This window comes from Fringilla coelebs, assembly GCF_963513975.1.
Source record: "Fringilla coelebs genome assembly, chromosome: 1".
Taxonomy (NCBI): domain Eukaryota; kingdom Metazoa; phylum Chordata; class Aves; order Passeriformes; family Fringillidae; genus Fringilla; species Fringilla coelebs.
Genome location: NC_140028.1, coordinates 143,948,466 through 143,967,107, shown reverse-complemented (window position 1 = coordinate 143,967,107; position 18,642 = coordinate 143,948,466). Strand labels below are relative to the sequence as shown.

The following is an 18,642-nucleotide window of genomic DNA, read 5'->3' as shown; positions in this document are numbered from 1 at the left end:
ACTCTAGACTGAAGTTGTAACAGTAGAAAGGCTCTTTAGACAACCCTGACAACTGAAATATTTTATCAAGGCCAAAGACTTGGAGAAAAATTGTGGGTAGGGTTCACACTGCTTTTTCTGATATGTCAAGATGGTCACTGCAATTCCCAGTGGGGATCTGGGAACTCTTTGCTGCTGGGCCTTGCTGGTACTCCAAGCAGTACAGCACAGAGGGAGTTCCTGGACCATGGCCCAGGGCCAAATCAATGCATTTTTTTTCCAGAGTCTGTGATAAGGCATTTCAGTACACCAGTAAGAGTGAATCCTTAAGAGAGAAATCACAATTTACATAGGTCTCAGAAATACAAAGCATGAACTGGTAAAAAAACAAAAGCAGAAAAGGACTTCTCATCGATGCTATTTACAGGTTCTCTTGAGGCTGGCTAACCCTTTCTATGTCCAGGAAAAGGAATGGTTTCTGCAGTGTCTCTAACACCCTGCTTGATGGCCACTGGAACAGGCTCCCAGGTCACAGCACTCTCAGCAGAGTTCAAGAAGTGTTTGGACAATATTCTTGGGTACGTGGTGTGATTTTTGGGGTGTCCTATGCAGGGGCAGGAATTGGACTTCCATGATCCTCATGGGTCCTTTCCCACTCAAGATATCCTATGACTCCATTATTTGATTTTACCACTACTTTTTTTGATTGCCTTGAAAGTTTCTGATCACCTTTGGGCTAGACTTTGGCCTTAGGAAGAGTAAACTGCTGGATGGCAGAGCACCTTTTTGCAGATGATATAGATGTTGCCAGCTGACATCTTGAGACAGTGCTTACTTTGGGCTTCCTACCTTTGGTCTCATTCCATTTGCTGTAGATTTCTCTTTTGCACCTTCTTTCAAGGTAACTGTAATAAGAGCAGCTAAAAGAAAATGTGATACATCTTGCTGTTTAAAATAATTCTTTTGAGGTTCTTTTTAAGTTTCCATCTCCAGCTCTCTTGGAAGATGAAAAGAGAGTCAGAAAGTATATAAAATTCATGTATAATGTACTTCCTTCCATTGCTTTATCTTCTAATACCATCTCTACCTGTAAGTGCTACCCTAATCGTTATTTTTTTAGTTGATAGATTCAGACCCTACTGCATCAGTAGCAGAACTCTGGCTCACTCAGATGCCAATCTCTATCTCATATTATTGGTAGAATAACTTTGACACACTAATGACAATGAATAAATAAGTGGGGAATGAAATATAAATTTTCCTTTGGGGTTTATAAAGATACATAGATTGATAGATATAGTTTCAGAGTGTCATCTGCAAAATATTTCACTACTGCTTTTGTTTGATCTCACTTTTCAGGGCAGGGCTCTTGCACTGTTATATCTCCTGGAGAATATGGCTTATACCTCTGCTAAAAATAGCCATTATATGGTAGTACCACTTTGTCCCTTCAGATGAAATGACTCCCCAGATCAGTTCAAGACTCTGATGTCATGATTTAATATCATGACATAGTCATGAAAACTGCTGTATCCAGTTTAATCATGTCAAAAATAAATCATCCAATTCAGATCTACTAGGTTGACCTAAAATAAACCTCAGCCAATCAGGTCCCTATAAGTTCATCAGGAGTTTTGTCTAACACACACCAAAAGAAACCAAACCAAACCAAACAACCAAATCAAAAAAGGCAGGATCTAGCATATAAAGCTGTTTTATTTAGAGATGAATCTGAAATGAAAGCACAGGAATAAATATATCTTAACTCTAATGTGAGCTGCTGAGCACTTCTGAAAATTAGTGCAATCCATTTAAATGCTCAGGAGTGTATTTGGAAGCCCAACTTCATGTAATTGTCAAAGTGTTTCCATAAAGTGTACTGGACATGGAATACCAGAAAATTAGATTGTCTGGTGAGAATAGGATTTTGTATCTTCCAGTGTCTAGGTCCCTCGCAGTGAGGAAGCTGAAAACAGAAATATTTTAAGGAACAATCCACTTACAGAGGTAATTTAAATAATAGAACACTGAATTATAATCTTCCTCTGCTATTGACTATTAAGATTTGACTTTTCAATTTACAAGAAAAATGCAGTGATGAGAAGTAATTTTTAAAATCTGCTCTCAGGAAGTTGGCACAACTTGGAACAATCCCATCAAGTGAGTTTCTCCTCAGTTCCAGATACAAAATGTATAGCAATGCTAGCCTTTTTTCTTTTTTTTTTTTAAGTCTGTCTGAACAATCCCACTGTCTTCAGTGGTTTTATACATAAATGAGAAAATACCTGTAGCTAAACAAGTAACTAATGAGGAACAAAATATGTCTTCATCTGGGAGAGGTCTATCAAGTTACTCTGGTCAAGACATCTTCCTGACCTGCAATCCCACTGTCCATAAAATGAAGGCATTTACACCAACTTTCCTTGTCAGCTGCCTGGTATTGTTATATAAATTACAATAATGTTATTATTTGACTTGCATCCATTCTGGATCTAACAGAAGAAGCACCAACACTACTGGCTCTATATACTGCTCTCTACCAAACATGGAGGAGATGTAGTAGCAAATACTATGCTACCTGAAAATTAACTTTAAAACTTCACTTTTTCCCCTATCAAAAATTTTGTTCTGAACTATGTCAGCACAAGGGCTCTGACTGATTTTGGAGCAGATTTGGAGCACCCTGGTCCCAGCGAAACTAAATTCTGCCTTACTGGTGAGTTGGAAGTCTTGCTAAAGGCCTGCTGTGGGCAATTAGAGTAGGAGACCAGTCTTATGGACCAGACTTGCTTCATGAATGGCCAGTTAGCCCACTTTATCAGAAAAGTAGTGCTGAATATTGGATGCTAATCTCACAACCACTTCAGCTTCATGCTCCAGTTCTCTGAACAATGTTACAAATGGATTCCACGTTTTCAAGAAATTCCCAAGATTAAGTACAAATCTGATGAGTGAGAACAAACATTTTGAATAATGGCCTATTTTTGACCTGGACCTAATGATTTATGCATTCAAGGCTGAAAGTTTCCCCTTCTGGTTAAAAAACAAAAAGGAAGCATGTAAATGAAGCACAGGAGGAGTTCTATGGGGACACTGGCAGCATGGCCAGCTCTGCATGCTGAGCTAAATGGAGCTCAAACTCTAATATGAGCCAGTGGGCAATGTCAAAGGGAACAAGAGGAAAAACAGAAGTAAACAATGATGAAAACTATATGTTCTGTATTTCCCAACATGCCTGTCAAAACAATCCCATAAACTGAACCGTTTTGGTAGCAAGAAATCTGATGCAGTTATACAGATGGCTTGATTGCTGGCGCTTGCCAAGCCTGCTCTCAGCCCAAGGAGAACAACATGTAGTTCAGTGTTGTGCTGAGGTTATGTCAGTCTCACAAGCAGTTGCTCTCACTTCCTTTTCCTCCTCCCAATTGCCAAGTGCCATTGGAAACCCACTTACTGAACTCTGAAATGCTCCCTTAGTGCCATCATTCAAATTATGTATTGTCTTTACCAGACTGTACCAAGTGCCCTTCCAATACTCTGTTTAGCAATTGTAATGCAGCACTGTGATGGACATCCAGTCAGCCCTGTCAGATTAATTCAATTGAATCATTTTCTGCAAAAATGAAGAATAATACACAGTACAGAAATGGGCCTGACATTGGGAATTGCGCTCTTTAAACCTAAATGTCAGTTTAATCCCCAGTAAAATCTCAAGTAAGGTAGGGTTCAATCCACCTAAAATTTGCTTAGATCAGAACAAAGGCAATGATGACCAGTTTACCCATTTTCAAGAGTGATGAGCACTACAATAAAATTGCAAGGCATTTCTCTGCAGACTCAAAGTTGCCTGAATGCATAACTACAGTATCCTCCCAGCAATAAGTGTATTTTCTGGGTAAATGCCATTTACACCCAGCCTCTTTTGCTGTCCAAACTCGAGCACAGTGGCATGGACACTCCATTTATCTCCCATTGAGAATGTTCAAAAGTTTGGCTACACCTGAGCTCAGCTTGAATAGTATTTAGTACACATCTAAATCAGAGAATGAAGCAGAGCTTAAAACCAGCATCTAGGACTTTTGGGAAGGAGACATTTTATTCAGACTTTTGCTGTCTTTAAAACCACTTTCAATGCACACATGCTCAAAAAACTAAGTTTGGACCAGTAGTCTTCCTTACTCTTGAGTGCTGCAAGTTAAGAGTCGGGTCCTCTTTGTGCATTATTTATCTTTCTCTGTTGCTTTTAGGCCTGAAGACAAACCACTGGGACATCAAGAGGATGATGGACCCTGTTATCTCTCACTTCTGGTACACACAGCCCTCTTCCACCATGTGGGAGTTAAAACTGCTCAGACCAAATTCAGTAAGGTCTCCTCCATCTCCTGCTTCACTTTCCAAGCCCCACAGTAATAAGGAGAAGACAGACAGAAGATCCTAGACCAGGTGCCTGTCAGCAGAGCAGCACTAGGCACGCTGGATCCCTGAACATCCCACTTGTCTGGCGTGTCTCAGTGAAACAGGGAGCAAATTTTGCAGTCTGGGCTGTCTTCTGGAGTCTTCAAAGGTCTCTTCTAATCAGTGGAGGAAAGAAGGTGTCTAACCTCCCCGTGTGGGTATGTCATCACCTGTCTCTCAAGAAGCGCAGTGATGTGAAATGAAGTGGATGACATCCTTGGGGAATATGTGCAGCATCATCCAGCAGGTTGGTACCTAAATGAGTCAGTCTGGCTTTCACTCTAAATTCCAAAATAACCACATTTCAGCTTTACACCTAGAAATGTGCCTTAAAGGGAAAAGATATTAAACACATGGGTAACAAGGCACATATCCAAAGCTCTTGAAAACAGAAACTGAATGGATGAAATCTGTTGAAGAATTTAATTTCAGTAACCAACTTTTATTAAACAATGGGAGCTACACACAGATTATGCCCTGCAGGCCAAAGTCTTGGGTTAGAATTGTAAGATTCTTTCTCATTTGGTTCTTTATCCCACAGATTCACTTGTTAGCAAAAACAAAAGTCTGCCAGAAGAGCTGCCTGGATGAGTTCACCAAAGATCCATGGCTTCTTGTGGTAGTACTTTACTATAGGAGCTAATCTGAGTTCTGATCTGAAAAACATAATTTTGTTGGTCCTGCCTGCCACTATATTTATTCTGAGTGGTTATATTTAAGATTTTTTAACAATCGTTCTCTTAGTGAACACAAATAGGAATTTTTTTTACACTGAAGATTAATTTTAGTAGTGATCTGAGAACTGAGAGTAATTTTTACTCAGTAAAATTACCAAGAGTAATTTTTTTCCCTCTAGTCTTTTTAAATGCTGAATTTTAAGAAAGATGAATTTCAAAGTTTAAAATAATTATTTCAGGAAGGTTCACCTGGCCACTTCTCAGTAATATCTTTGTTTTGATTGACATCAAATCAGCTTCCTGTCACTGACAGAGCAACAGTCTATAACGGTATCACTTTCTTAATATGCAGCACAGTCTCCTTAGTATTGAAGATAAAAAGCTAAACCTAAAAAAAGAAAAATCAAAGTTCAGAAATATGAGTCTGGAATACCATATGGAATGCATTAGAGGGTCAAATAAGGAGTCTGTCTTCAGGATGAATAATGTTGAGGACCAGTTTTCTCTGGCTGCTAACACCATTTGGCAGCACTATGGACTTTGACTGGTGCAGGCAAAATCCCTGCTGGTGGAAAGCTGGGAGGGGCAGCCTGGCCAGCTCCAGCCAAGCTGCCATCCTTCCTCCACGCCTGGAAAAGAGCAGGAACGTCTGCCATGGGGCTGAGGCTGAGTGATGAGACTCTGCGATGTGTGGAGGTATTTCAGAGCTTCTGTAAAATGACTTACAGGTGTGCTAGGAACTGTCTATTTGCTTATTACTTGCTCTAATGAATATAAAATATTAAATATTAAAGAGGGAGAGTGTTGAAACAGGTGACTTGTGCATTTTTAACCACCCACTTTCATGGGCCAGCATCAGGCTTGGTTTCTTTCCCATTCCACCTCCCTTCTCAGTGCACTGCTTGGCAAGGAAAAGTGGAGGAGCTGGAATGCCAGGACCTGGGCACAGCCTGTCCATGGGCAAGGCCAGGTGCACACCAGCCATGACTGTTTTGCCTGCTGAAAGCAGTCAAGAGAAAAGGATAAAGAGCAGGAAAGCAGTTTCCAGTTCCTGCTGCTGGGATCAAGAAGGAGTGAGAAGAGCCGTGCTGAAGGAAACATTCCCAGCAGTACATGCTAACCCCAGACTCTGAGTCAGTTTTCAGCAGCAGCCACTGGCACAAGACTGGAGGGTTTTTTAGACCACCTTGAACATGCTACTGCCTGATTTTCTAAAGCTAGCACTAAATACAGGATAGCCCAAAAGTAAGTGCTAAGAAATAAAGTTCATGATAATTCTGGAAAAATTCTGAGGGAGGGCAAGAGAAGTAGTCAGCTGGGATCTGCCTCTGTAAGGACAACCTAAGAATACATCTATCCTGGGAAAAACAGTGCTCTGACAAACAGTAAACTTTAGCTTCTAATGGACATTAGTTCTTTCATTTTCTTTTTTTTTTTCTTTTTTTTTTTTTTTTTTGGCTTGGGCACTGTTGTATTTACACCACTAAGAATCAAGAAAGAAGGAAAGATAGGAAGAGAATTATTCAGCAGTAGTATTCAAAAAATAGTATTTCCTCAGTTCCCTGAGTGAAAACTTAAATGGTGAAAGGGTGTCTGTGAAATTGCCATTTTACAGGTACTTGCCCAAAACCCAGTCAAAAAGAAGCAAAACACAGAGTACTAGAGGAGTACTAGAAACACCTGACAAAATAAATGAGAATATTATACATGAAAAAATCATTCTAATTGATTAATTCTCTGACTCCAGAGGTCAGGAATGGTGCCATGTTTTCTTTACATGATCCTCATAAAACACATGAACCTTGTGTGTAAAAATAGTATCAGTCAAGCACCTTCCATGCATCACATGAGCACTGTAGCCTAGGCCAAAAACAGATATCAGAATTCCTCTTGCCTTATACCCTGCAGCAAGAGTATTCCTTCTGAAAATAAATAAGATTATGGTTATAATTCTACAAACAATTAGTTAATGTGATTATAATGTGATGTATCTGCTTAACAATTAGAAAAATCACTCTTTCAAAAAAGAATCTCCTCTTGACCTCAGTGATATGTATTACACTAGTTTGTGTTTTAGAAATGTTGGGTAATGGGCCACTGCCTTCAGGATTTGCATTCTTTTAAATTTTCAAGTCTGAAAATATGTGCCACCCTATGAAGAGCAGGATTCATGCATATAGATACAACAAATCTTTTCTTCAGATTTTCCACAGCCTCAGAGCACAGACTATGAGGAGTTTAAAGAATACCTTTGCTTTTTCTTTTTTTTTCCCCCAAAGTATTATTTTTGTTAGTGTCTATTATTCTATCACACTTATTCCAGCTGAATCTCATCTACCATTGTACTCCTTAATCCCTCAATGTATTTAAATCCATCTGGAATTTTTCTAAATCCTCCATAGTTCTTCCTAACAGAGACAATTTGCCGATGGGGTACCACTAATCTCTGTACACGCTGAGGAGCAGCAGTTCATGACAAATCTCTCTCTTCTATGTCATAACCAGCTCTTAATCCTCAGTGACACCCTGCCCCTTGCTCTGTGACTCACTCTCCTTAAAGTCAGTGTGAAGAGCATCCCATTTATGTCCTGTTGATTTGAAGGGTAGCTACAACTTGTGGTTTTGCTGTGAGAGCAGTTTTTCTCCTGGGAGAGTCTGATGTATCTCAGCAGAAGGTGCTGAGGACCTGAGGGTCTTCCATGTGTGGTGCTGCCACCAAGAAGAGAGGGTCCCTGACACTGCCTCCTGGAGGCCCAGGCTCAGTGGCCCTCACATACAATTAGGCAGGACTTAAATTGTGCAGCTTTGAATAGCAGCTTATCATCAATGTGGTCTCAAGTCTGTGATCACAGCACTTCTCCATCTCAGAAAGCTGTAAACAACACTAGGGAAGCTTTTATTTTAGGGACACAGTTTAATTCTTTTGGCTTTCCCTATTTTTTTCTTTTTTCTCCTTGTTTTTCCTCTGCTAAGATCAGTAAATATTTTAACAAGCAAAATAATGGGAAACTCAGCTACTGATGTATGAAATACATTGATGTGAAACTCCTTGAGTGCAAATTTCAGTAGTAACTGAGGCATGGGAGGGCTGCTGAGGATCCTGCAACACATACAGCTTTACCAAGGTCCCACTTGAGATCTTCACTCCCCTCTTCCCTCTGACTCCTGTCTCCTGGGAATTAGCTCCATGGCACTTTTTAGTACACCAACACCATTGTTCTCTGATGTGAAAGGTCATTTACCAAGCCTGGCAACAGCCAACTTCTGAGCCACACACCTCACAATCCAAAAGAAGGATGTCACATTTCTCTGAGAAGGGAATAAATGGAGAAGAGTGTCATCTATTCCTGCCCCAAGGATGGAGCAAGTGCTTTTGCCACCTCAGGAGCAGCTTGTAGAAAAAGACAAGGCAACACAGTGCCATGACTCTGCCATTCTCATCAGCTGGCAACCCCCAGTATAGAGCTATCAAATCCAGCCTTCTCCAGCTCCTACTCCTCTTTTTCTAGACACAAAGGAAGTCTCAGTCATCACCAGAACAATGCATATTATTCATACAATGGAGAAGAAATGGAGACCTTAGAGAGGTATGCTGCAGGTCATAGATGAAGTAAGTGCCATGGCAAGGACTACTTGGGAATATTTTTAATACCAATTTTTTAGTGATGATTTTAAATTCTTTCTGAGCTTACCAAGCCTAAAAAAAATTTTAGACACTGAAATTATATTTATTTCTCTTGTCTGGAAGTGCCCTGAGAGTAACACATCTGATAATCTATAATAAAAGTCCTGGGCACTGATGCTTTAAGCCCATGATGTTAGAACAGCCTGCCTTGTCTGTCAGAGTTTTTTGTCCATGCTTCAGTGTAACTTCATATATCTTGAAACACATATGTCCAGTAAAGATTTTTGAAGGGAAAGCATTTCATGGATTTATTTTGGTTTGAACACAGTCTGTGTCTTACATTAAGTTAAATAATGATTAATTTTGTAAAAGGTTCACATTTATCCAGAATTCATGAGAACAACTAAATAACTTCCAAGCACAGAGCTATTCACTGGATTGTTTGAGAGCTGCCTGACTTCACAGCACTGTTATTGTAATCAGTTTAAGGACACTGCAATTTTATTGCACTGGGCTGCACTTTCATTTTTTCATGCTTGTTTCCTCAAAGGCTATATTAGCCATAAAACCTTTTTAAGCTTACTTCTGTTTTGACAGCTCAGCAAATTCCCACTTTCTGTAATTTTTTTCCCTCCTTTCCCACCATCAGTAAGTGTGAATCTAAACCTCTTAATACAGACAGATTCAAGTCCAGACCAATTTGTAACACAAATGACACTCGCTAAAAATCAATGGCAGTGGTTGGGCTATGAAGGTCAGAGGAGATAACAGTATCCTGGAAACAGGAGAGTGAGAGAGAAGTTGAGAAGGACCAACTCTCTGGAGTTATAATCAAAGTGTGACACTGTGCCAGCCTGTGCTTGCATTACTTCAAACATTCACTACCTCCAGCTGTGTTAATAGTAACAAATTCATACAGATGCTTTGTCGCCTGCAGAAGCACAAAAATAATGGCAATAATCTGTGCCATGATTGTGTTGCCCTCCCTTCTGAGGCTGAAATGGACCCCACCAAAGTACTCCCTAATGCATTTTAAGCTGAATGCTGGAAACAGCTACAGGGTGCACTTGTCATGCACCCTGAATCTCTGATGCAAAAAAGCCTTGAAAATGTAAGCCTGTTCTTTCATATCAAATTACTTCTTCATACAAGTAATTAGTAAATGAGATTGAGGAAAAATGATGATACACATTTTAATGCACTTTTGACTTTTAAATTCTTTCCCTTTCTTCATATTTTCCATCTTCCTTCAAGGCAGCATAAAGCCCATACCAAATCATAATGCAAAATGACAAAGAATATCCAACAATACAGTGTTCAAAAAAAGGAATTGAAGAAACACAAGTACTAGCTCATAAAGGGACTAAAGCACCTCCCCTATGAGGACAGGCTGAGGAGGTTGGGATTATTCAGCCTGGAGAATGGAAGATTGTGTGGGAATATCAAGGCAGCCTTCCAGAGTCTGAAGGGGACCTACAGGGAAATCAGAAGGGGCTCTTCATCTGGAAGCGTAGTGACAGAACAAGGGGGAATGGATTCAAAGTAAAAGAGAATAGGTTTAGGTTAGATGTTAGGAGGATATTCTTTACTGGGACTGTGGCACAGGCTGCCCAGAGAACTGCCTAAATTTATTCACTGATTTTCTATTTATGAAATTACTTCATTCTAATTTTTAGTGGTTGAGCATTTACATTTTGTACACAAAATGTGAGTTAAGAAATTAAAAAGAAAAATTAGAAGGCATGAAAATTTTATGATGGCATTTTTACATCTGAGCTTCCCAGGACTGGGCAGAACAGCACTAATGAAATAGTACTGTCAGATAATAGACTGCACTTTGATTCAGTATGCTGCATTCCCAGGAATGATGATCTTTGGCTTTCTTGTTCTCACTGATTTCAAAAGTTTAAAATTCATTACTTTTTTTATAATGACCTGAAAAGTAATTACCCAAAAAGCACTGTGATATCCTAGAAGAACTGACCATATGTTATTGTGAGATATTGCAGCATCTCAGGGTTTTAAGGACTCCCACTGTTTATAAAAACAAAGCACAGTCCCCAGCCCCATCCTTAGTTTGGGCATATTTCATGGAGTCAGCAGAGTGATCTGAACCTGCTCACTGAGAGGTGGTGCAGTACCTGAACCAGCTGCTCTTCCAAAGACCTGGCATGGAAGACCCAAAGATAGGATGCTAGAGCAGCACAGAGGCATGGAAAGAGGAATGAGAGTCTGGGAATGTCTGGCCTGGGAAACCAGGCCAGCAGCCATTCCTGTTCAGCTAAGTAGAGTAATACAGATTTGAGGGAGTTCTTGTGGTGCTACTGAGGATTTCAGGCACACTCCCAAAATTACCCACTGCATCAGGACCAGAGTGAATGCTTGCCATTAGTTGTTAGTGCAGCAGATTGGCTGGTTCCAGGTACATTAATTAGAATTTTTTTTCTCTGTGTTCCTCTAGAGGTAAAAATGCAGAGCTGGACCCAAAAGAAATGAGAGAAAAACATGTGCAAAAGCAAAGCCCTTCGAGGAGGGAAAGATGGACACTAGGAAAGACTCTTCTCTTGTAAAATTATCTACATCAGCAGGTGAGAATCATGTCCTGCCACAATATATTTCAACAGATTGTGACAGCACAAAAACTAAGGGCAGCTGAAGTAGAACAGGTTATCATATCTCTGTGCATATAACAGATAATAAAAATATACAAAGCTGAACACACGCATTAAGAAAAAAAAGGCAGTATTTATTGCTCTCTGTGACAAAGCCAGATTAACTACTCCTTCTCTGTTCTTTTCTTGTGGATGAATAGGAAGCATGAAACATCATTTTCCTATGGGAATATGTAATATCACAATTGATGCAGTGAAGCAGTAATATGGGGGATATGATCTCTGTCACTTTCTAAGAATCCCAAGAAAACTGAAGAATTATAGATGGAAAAAATATTTAATGTCTTAAAAACTCAAGGGACCATGAATAATTATGCATGAAGAGCTGGCAACAGAAAATTTTAGAATTAGTTCTCTCTACAGGTTTTGGTGCTAAGACACAAAGACCAAATTGTACCTACTGGATAATTTCACGAGAGAGGATTTTCTACATATATTATTCAGATAGGGGGTCAAGCTATGTTGTCAGAAGCAAAACCTTTGGCTTTAAAATCAATTATGGGCATTAATGGAACTTATACAAGGGAAGAGTTATATAAGGGAAGTAAAAAATCAGAGAGAAAAATTTTACATTTTTTTTCTAATGTCAGCAATGCTTTCTTTGGTGATTTTTACAGACTTCAGTAGCAACAGATTTTCTGATTTATATGTATTTATAATTCCTCTTAGTTTTTAAAGCCAGTTGCAGAAATTAAGTGAAGAATATGAACAAATCTCTTTCCCTTAATAAAGTGCACTTGTAAGTAAAATAATGATTTCAAAAAGGACAGTGAGATATACAGAGAGGATCAAATCAGTTTTTCTTTTTGAATAGATGCATTAAAAACAAGGACATTCTGTTATTATCTTCTAAAAAGAGCTGCAAAGCCTCATGGAATATAAATGCTCAGCTTCTAAGAAACATCAAGATCCAGTAACTGAAAACGATATCAGCCCTGTTTCATTGCTGTAGATATTGTGATTAATTTTTCCTACTTATTTTAAATTTAATTTTTAAATGCAATTAAAATGTTTCCACCTGGTAGGGGAAAAAATAATGAAGATCATAAAAATACAATTATTTAATGATATGCCTCGGAAAACAGAAAACTTGAGGAATAAACCAAGATTTCTGCGCAACCTAGCTTCAGGGTCCTAACCCGAATGCCATCCTGAAGTAAAGTAATCATTATATGCAAAGCAGTATCATTTATCACACTTGTAAAGGTGGAGAAATAATATCAAGCATTTGCAATTAACCCAACCCTTCAGCACGTTGAATGGGTCAGACTAATCATATTGCATAGCAACTTCACACTATGAACACAAGCCCCATTTCTTCCCAGCACCTGAGCAGAATTGCAGCTACCTCCAATGAAATGCAGGGCCGTGCATGCAGCATCCAACTCAGTGAACATGGTGTGAACAGATTTACAACCTATGCAATCTTACACAGACTGTCTGCAATTGAGAGCTAACATATGACAAAACATGAACTACCCTGGAAATGCATAACACAACAATGCCAGAAGTTGGCTCACAAGCTGAGAGAGCTGCCATGAGCTGTCTGTGATCTAGTCTTGGTACGAAAAACTTCAAGCACAAGCCCTCTGATAAATCACAAAACAGGATGGGTTGCTCTGCATTAGGTGTCCAAGCATGGCTTCAGACAAGCATGACTTGATTTTGAAGCTTGAAAGACTCTGTGATAAGCAGTGGAAAGAAAAGGACTTTCAAACTAGGATTTTTCTTAGTGCATTTCAGTCTAGCTACTCAGTCCCATATTTGAGAAATTGCACGCCAGCTTGGCTATTTAAACTGCTGAGGATGCAGCAGCTTACATTTAGATTTACAGGAGGTAGTAAGAGCTACATTTTCTGGAAATTCAGGCTTTGGGTTTCCTCATGAGACACTCAGGAGACTAAACACTGTGTAAATGTTTTGATTGTGGGATCTAGGCCGTCATTATAGAGCACATACTGCCAAACAAATGGGAGAATTGGCATGGTTTTTAACACAAAAAAAAGTTTCCCAAATGTGAAGAACTAGAACTTCAGAAAATAGCAAAAGTCCAAAGGCAAGACTTCTCTGACTAGAGAGTTCACACTGATGTATCCCAACTATAATAGAGATACTTTATAACTATGACAAATGTAGAATATAAATTAAAATAACATCCTGTAGATTACTTTTTTAAAAAAAAAGATTACTTTGGAATTTTAGAGTTAAAATTATTAAAACATTTCAAAGCAATTACACTGAGAAAGAAAAAAATCTTACACAAATACTCCAGTGGTAGAATAACCATTTTTTGAAAGAGAAGAGAGTAAACAAAGTAAATCACCAATTTGATTGGTTTCTCAGAATAACAAAGTACTGAAGCAGCACAGTGGAGGATTTGCTGGGCAATTTTCTACACTGAAAGTGTCAATTCATTCCAAAGCTTAGCACTGATGGATAATATGGATTGGTATGGATTGCAGTGCTGCAACCATCTGAAAGGTCACTTGACAAACACAGCAGGAGCAACCCACTGTTCTTGCCATTGACAATCAGACTGCCATTTGGACAAGTCTTTAAAGTATCACAAATCTTTACTTCAAGCATTAGATGGAAATGTTTCTCTTTGGTTTGTGGCACAATTAAATGCTCAGCATTTCATGGAGTTCAATGCAGCATTGCTAATACCTCCTTGGATCATGCTTGCAAAACCTCAGAAGCTAACAGGGAATGGATCTCCCTATAAATGTCTGCTATAGCACTGAGTAGAATCATAGGATCATAGAATTGTTTAGGTTGGAAAATACTTCTAAGATCATTGAGTCCAACTGTTAATCCAACCCTGCCAAGTCCACCACTAAATTCTGTCCCTAAATGACACATGTACATGCCTTTTAAGTACCTCCAGCCATGGTGACTTCCCAAGGCAGCCTGTTTCAAAGCTTGACAACCCTTTCTGTGAAGTTTTACCTAATATACAATTTAAATATCCCCTAGTGCAAGTTAAGGCTTTTCTCTCTGCAGAGCCTTCCTGCCCTCCGGAAGATCAACACTTCCTCCTAACTTGGTTTCCACCTGAAAGCTGCCTGAGAAACACTTGATCCCTTCATCCAGATCATCAACAAAGATATTAAACAGAACTGGCTTCAGTTCTGAGCCCTGTGGAGCACACTGGTGTCCACCCAGAGTTATAACCGTGGATGTAATGCCATTCCCCACTACTCTCTGCTCCTGCTCATCCTGTCAGTTAAAACCATTAAAAATGGTAAAGAAGGTAAACCATATTTGTGTATATGGACTTCTCAAGAACCAAGAATCTTTGGACAAATTACCTTCTTCAGCAAGTTTCATTGAATAATAACAGACATGATTCAGGGAAAAGCCATGAGTGGGAGACTAGCTAGGAAGAAAAACAGGTAAGATGATACAGTGAAGAATCTCCAGGTTGTGAACACTGAAATTCAGAATGTCTCTCATTTCACAGAGCTCTGACAGTTCTAAACTGTACAGTATTTATGAGCCAAATAAGTCTGGATAGTCAAAGGAGATGGTATCATCATGATACTCTTTGGAGTAAAGGAGTCTTCCAGATTGATATGAATTAAAAGAGCTGAGGGAAGTAAGGAAGTAGTGCTGAGCTGGGGAAAAACTGTCTTCTACTGCTTCATATAACATTCCTAGGCAGGAATGAAGAGGTGCAGTTAAAGGGTATTCCACCAGTTTCTGGTCTGTTTCTAATGTGCAGCCACATGCATTTCAATGCAACACAGTATAGTAAAAACAAGAATCCTCCACAATCCCATTGCCTTCAATCCCATGAATAAGTTTCACACAGTCAAAAGAATCAATACATGCTAAAGAAATGTCTGCCTCAGTTTCTCTATGATGCTGGACAGTGATTTGTAAGCTCACCCTAAAAATTCCCAACTTCTCACAGAAGAGGAGTCAGGATCACTAATCAAATACAACGTTGTTCTACGTTGTTGAGGGGAAAAGGATGTAGAAGTGCCTACATGGTTCTACAATCCCAAATCCTGTAATGAACTGTGCATCATTAGGGGGCTAAAGTTGCCTTTTTGAAGGTAGAGTATTAAATGTCAAATTCATTAGTGGCATGACCTGAAAGCATTAGGTCTTTCTTTCCAAACTAGCTGCATATGTGATGTTAGGATTCCTATATGTGTTATTTTCAGATCAAAACGAAACCACAGAGAAAATCCTGGGCTGTATTATTGTGTGTCATTTTTCTGAAAGAATGACTCAGGCATTGATATTTAGACTACTTTCAAGTCAAATATTTAAAGCTCTCATCCTAACCATAAGCACGCTTACTGACATATTGGAAGGTCACTAGAACATGAGAAGATAGAGAGAGGTCTAAGCGAAAGACCTGCAAATTTAATGTCTTCTGCAAGGGAGGAAAGGCAACTGTAAGAAAACGGAACTGTTTGCTTGTATTTTCATCAAAGTACTGAACAGGTTCCAAACAGTTTCAGATGTATTAAAAATCAGGCCTGTGGCATTTTCCTCTTGTACATTCATATTTCACTAGGTGGAATGACTTTATCTTTTCCCAAGTTAAAAATGCCATTCAAATTGGCTGTTGTACTTACTCTTTCAGTGTCACAATATAGCCATATTCTTCCTCCTGAGAAGATTTCACTTCAAGTTGTAAGCCTTGTCCTGTGTTCTTCTGAGGTTTTTCATAGGAGTTTTCTTCCTGAATTAAAGCATTCTTAATCCAGTAGCTGGTCTGGCTTGGGTCTTCAGAGTCAGATTCACTGTTCTTTGCAGTTGTCAGCTCTCTTGAGAAAGTCTCACTTTTTACATTTTCCACACCAGCATTTGTTTCTTCTGAGGAAGAAGGATCAGTTTCTTCAGATTTCTTAGTTTCTGTCTTTGTAGGTTCTTCAGGAATAAGGTCTTTATTCATCTTTTCAGCTAATGCATTCTCATTCAAGAATCTAATCAGTTTTGCAGTGTTCTCCTGTATTAAAAGAATAATTTTATTTTTAAAACTAAACACAGGAAGGTTATAGTCACCAAACCTGGATATAATTTTCTCAAACTCTTATTGATATAGTAGAGTCTACTCATACAACGGTTGCATGGTCATTTTCTTAATTTCTATAAGCTGCTAGACTATGTTAAGAACATGCTATTTATTTTGTAATAATAAAAGAGCATTACATTATGCCAATATATTTTTTCCAGTAGTTTCCATGTGTCTGTGTGTCAAGTATTGACAAAAATGAAACTTTGTTATCAGCTAAGTTAATGAAAAGGAGAAAATATAGAAATTTCCATCAATATTCCTGGTTTGGGTCTGGAAACTTATAACTCTTGGGTCTCACAAGCTATAACACCAGAAAAGGAACAGATATTTTATGACCAATTTTGTTTTCCTTCTTCATCTCTAGAAATGGTGACAAATTGTATGTAAGTGATCCAACAAGCAAAAAATATGATCAGAGAAAACCAGAATCTGTCTAATAAATCAACAATAAGCAAAGGAGCCAAAGTCAAAAGAGGTGCCTGGAAAAATTCATTAGCTAGTTTCATTACATAACTTTATTGCAGCCAAGCATTTGGGAAGAAATGATGGCTAATGGGCACTTTGTGCTCTGTGTCACAATAAATTCTATTCAAACATTCCTTAGTCAAACTGTCACTAAGAAATTTATACATGGGATCCTCTCTAAGTCTTTTGTGACTACAGCACTTCATTCCTTCATGATTTTCATGTGATTTTCAAGCTCCTGCCACTCAAAATGCGTGTTGCCCTTTCTTGGTAGAAGGACCAAAGAGATTTTAATGTGAACACAAGAGGATTTGCCCATTTATGAGTTTTGTAGCATTAGCTTTTGATAGAGTACATAGTAGGGGAAATTTCACACAGTTTTTAAAAAATACTTCTTTGAAATTTTTCTGCTCCATGAAACTGAGAAAAAGAAAGATGAATATACCTCAAAACCAGCTAAATACTGGACAGCAGCCCATAGAAGTCAAAAGAATCAATACATGCTAAAAAAATGTCTGCCTCAGTTTCTCTATGACGCTGGGCAGTGATTTGTAAGCTCACCCTAAAAATTCCCAACTTCTCACAGAAGAGGAGTCAGGATCACTAATCAAATATTACATTGTTCCACAGAGGGGAAAAGGATGCAAAAGTGCCTACATGGTTCTACAATCCCAAATCCTGTAATGAACTGTGCATCATTAGGTGGCTAAAGTTGCCTTTTTGAAGGTATAGTATTAAATGTCAAATTCATTAGTGGCATGACCTGAAAGCATTAGGTCTTTCTTTCCAAACTAGCAGCATATGTGATGTTAGGATTCCTATATGTGTTATTTTCAGATCAAAACGAAACCACAGAGAAAATCCTGCGCTTATTGTGTGTTGTTTATCTGAAAGAATTACTCAGGAGGAATATTGTAAAAGTAGTCTAGATTAAAATGCTAATTTTGGTGTTACTAGCCAGGGTACGAGATGTAATGCCTAGATGTTTTGAAACACCTGATGTTCCCCAAAACCAAGAGCCAAAGTACAGGGGGTAAAAGCATTTTCAAGAACACCTCATTGCTAAAAATCTACAGATTTGAGGAAAAGTCTGAATTTTTCTGAACTTTGTGAATCTATTATGAATTCTTTCTATCTAAAAATTAGAGGAAGGGGGGAAAAGGGACTTGATTTTGATTTTTGAACATCAAAACCCATTTTGGTTAAGGTTTAAATAAATGCTCATTTAATATTTCAATGCATCAAAACAACATGTGTGTTATTTAATCATAGCCACACAGAACAAGTCTTATATTTCAGAAGTGTGAAATATATCAGGTTTCACTGCACAGAAACCTGATATTCTGAGATGGAACACTTGTTTTGTTAAAATACTGGTACTCTACCTCTTTATCACTTCTCACACTGGCTTCGTGCACTCCATTGTCTGTAGGATATGAAAAGCACAAATATATAGTTATGAAGGGCAAACATCATATACAAAACAAAGACTTCTCATAGGCTGCTTTTTAGTAGTGGTCTTTTTATGTGATTTAAACACTGAGACATCAAAGCTGAAAGGGCAGAGTAAGAAGCACTGTATAATTTGTTATTGTTATTCTAACCCCACTTTGATAGCAAATTAATGTGAGATCAATAGACAGAGTACTTCAAGAGCCAATGTAATAATGTTATTTTGCTAATTAAGTGTCAAATCATCATATCAGTTTACCAATATCTGAAAAAACCCCAGAA

The 18,642-nt window shown here is 38.5% G+C and overlaps 1 protein-coding gene across 1 annotated transcript in view; it reads right to left on the bottom strand.

Moving 5' to 3' along the window:
• The window catches only part of PTPRN2 (protein tyrosine phosphatase receptor type N2), a gene marked incomplete at both ends in the record, with an annotated part of 628,010 nt that overhangs the window by 363,248 nt on the left and 246,120 nt on the right, over window positions 1-18,642 (bottom strand). Inside the window, 2 exons of the mRNA XM_084216229.1 lie at window positions 16,001-16,374; window positions 18,294-18,334. Coding sequence (XP_084072355.1) covers window positions 16,001-16,374; window positions 18,294-18,334 — 415 coding nt within the window. The remainder of the gene's footprint in view (window positions 1-16,000; window positions 16,375-18,293; window positions 18,335-18,642) is intronic.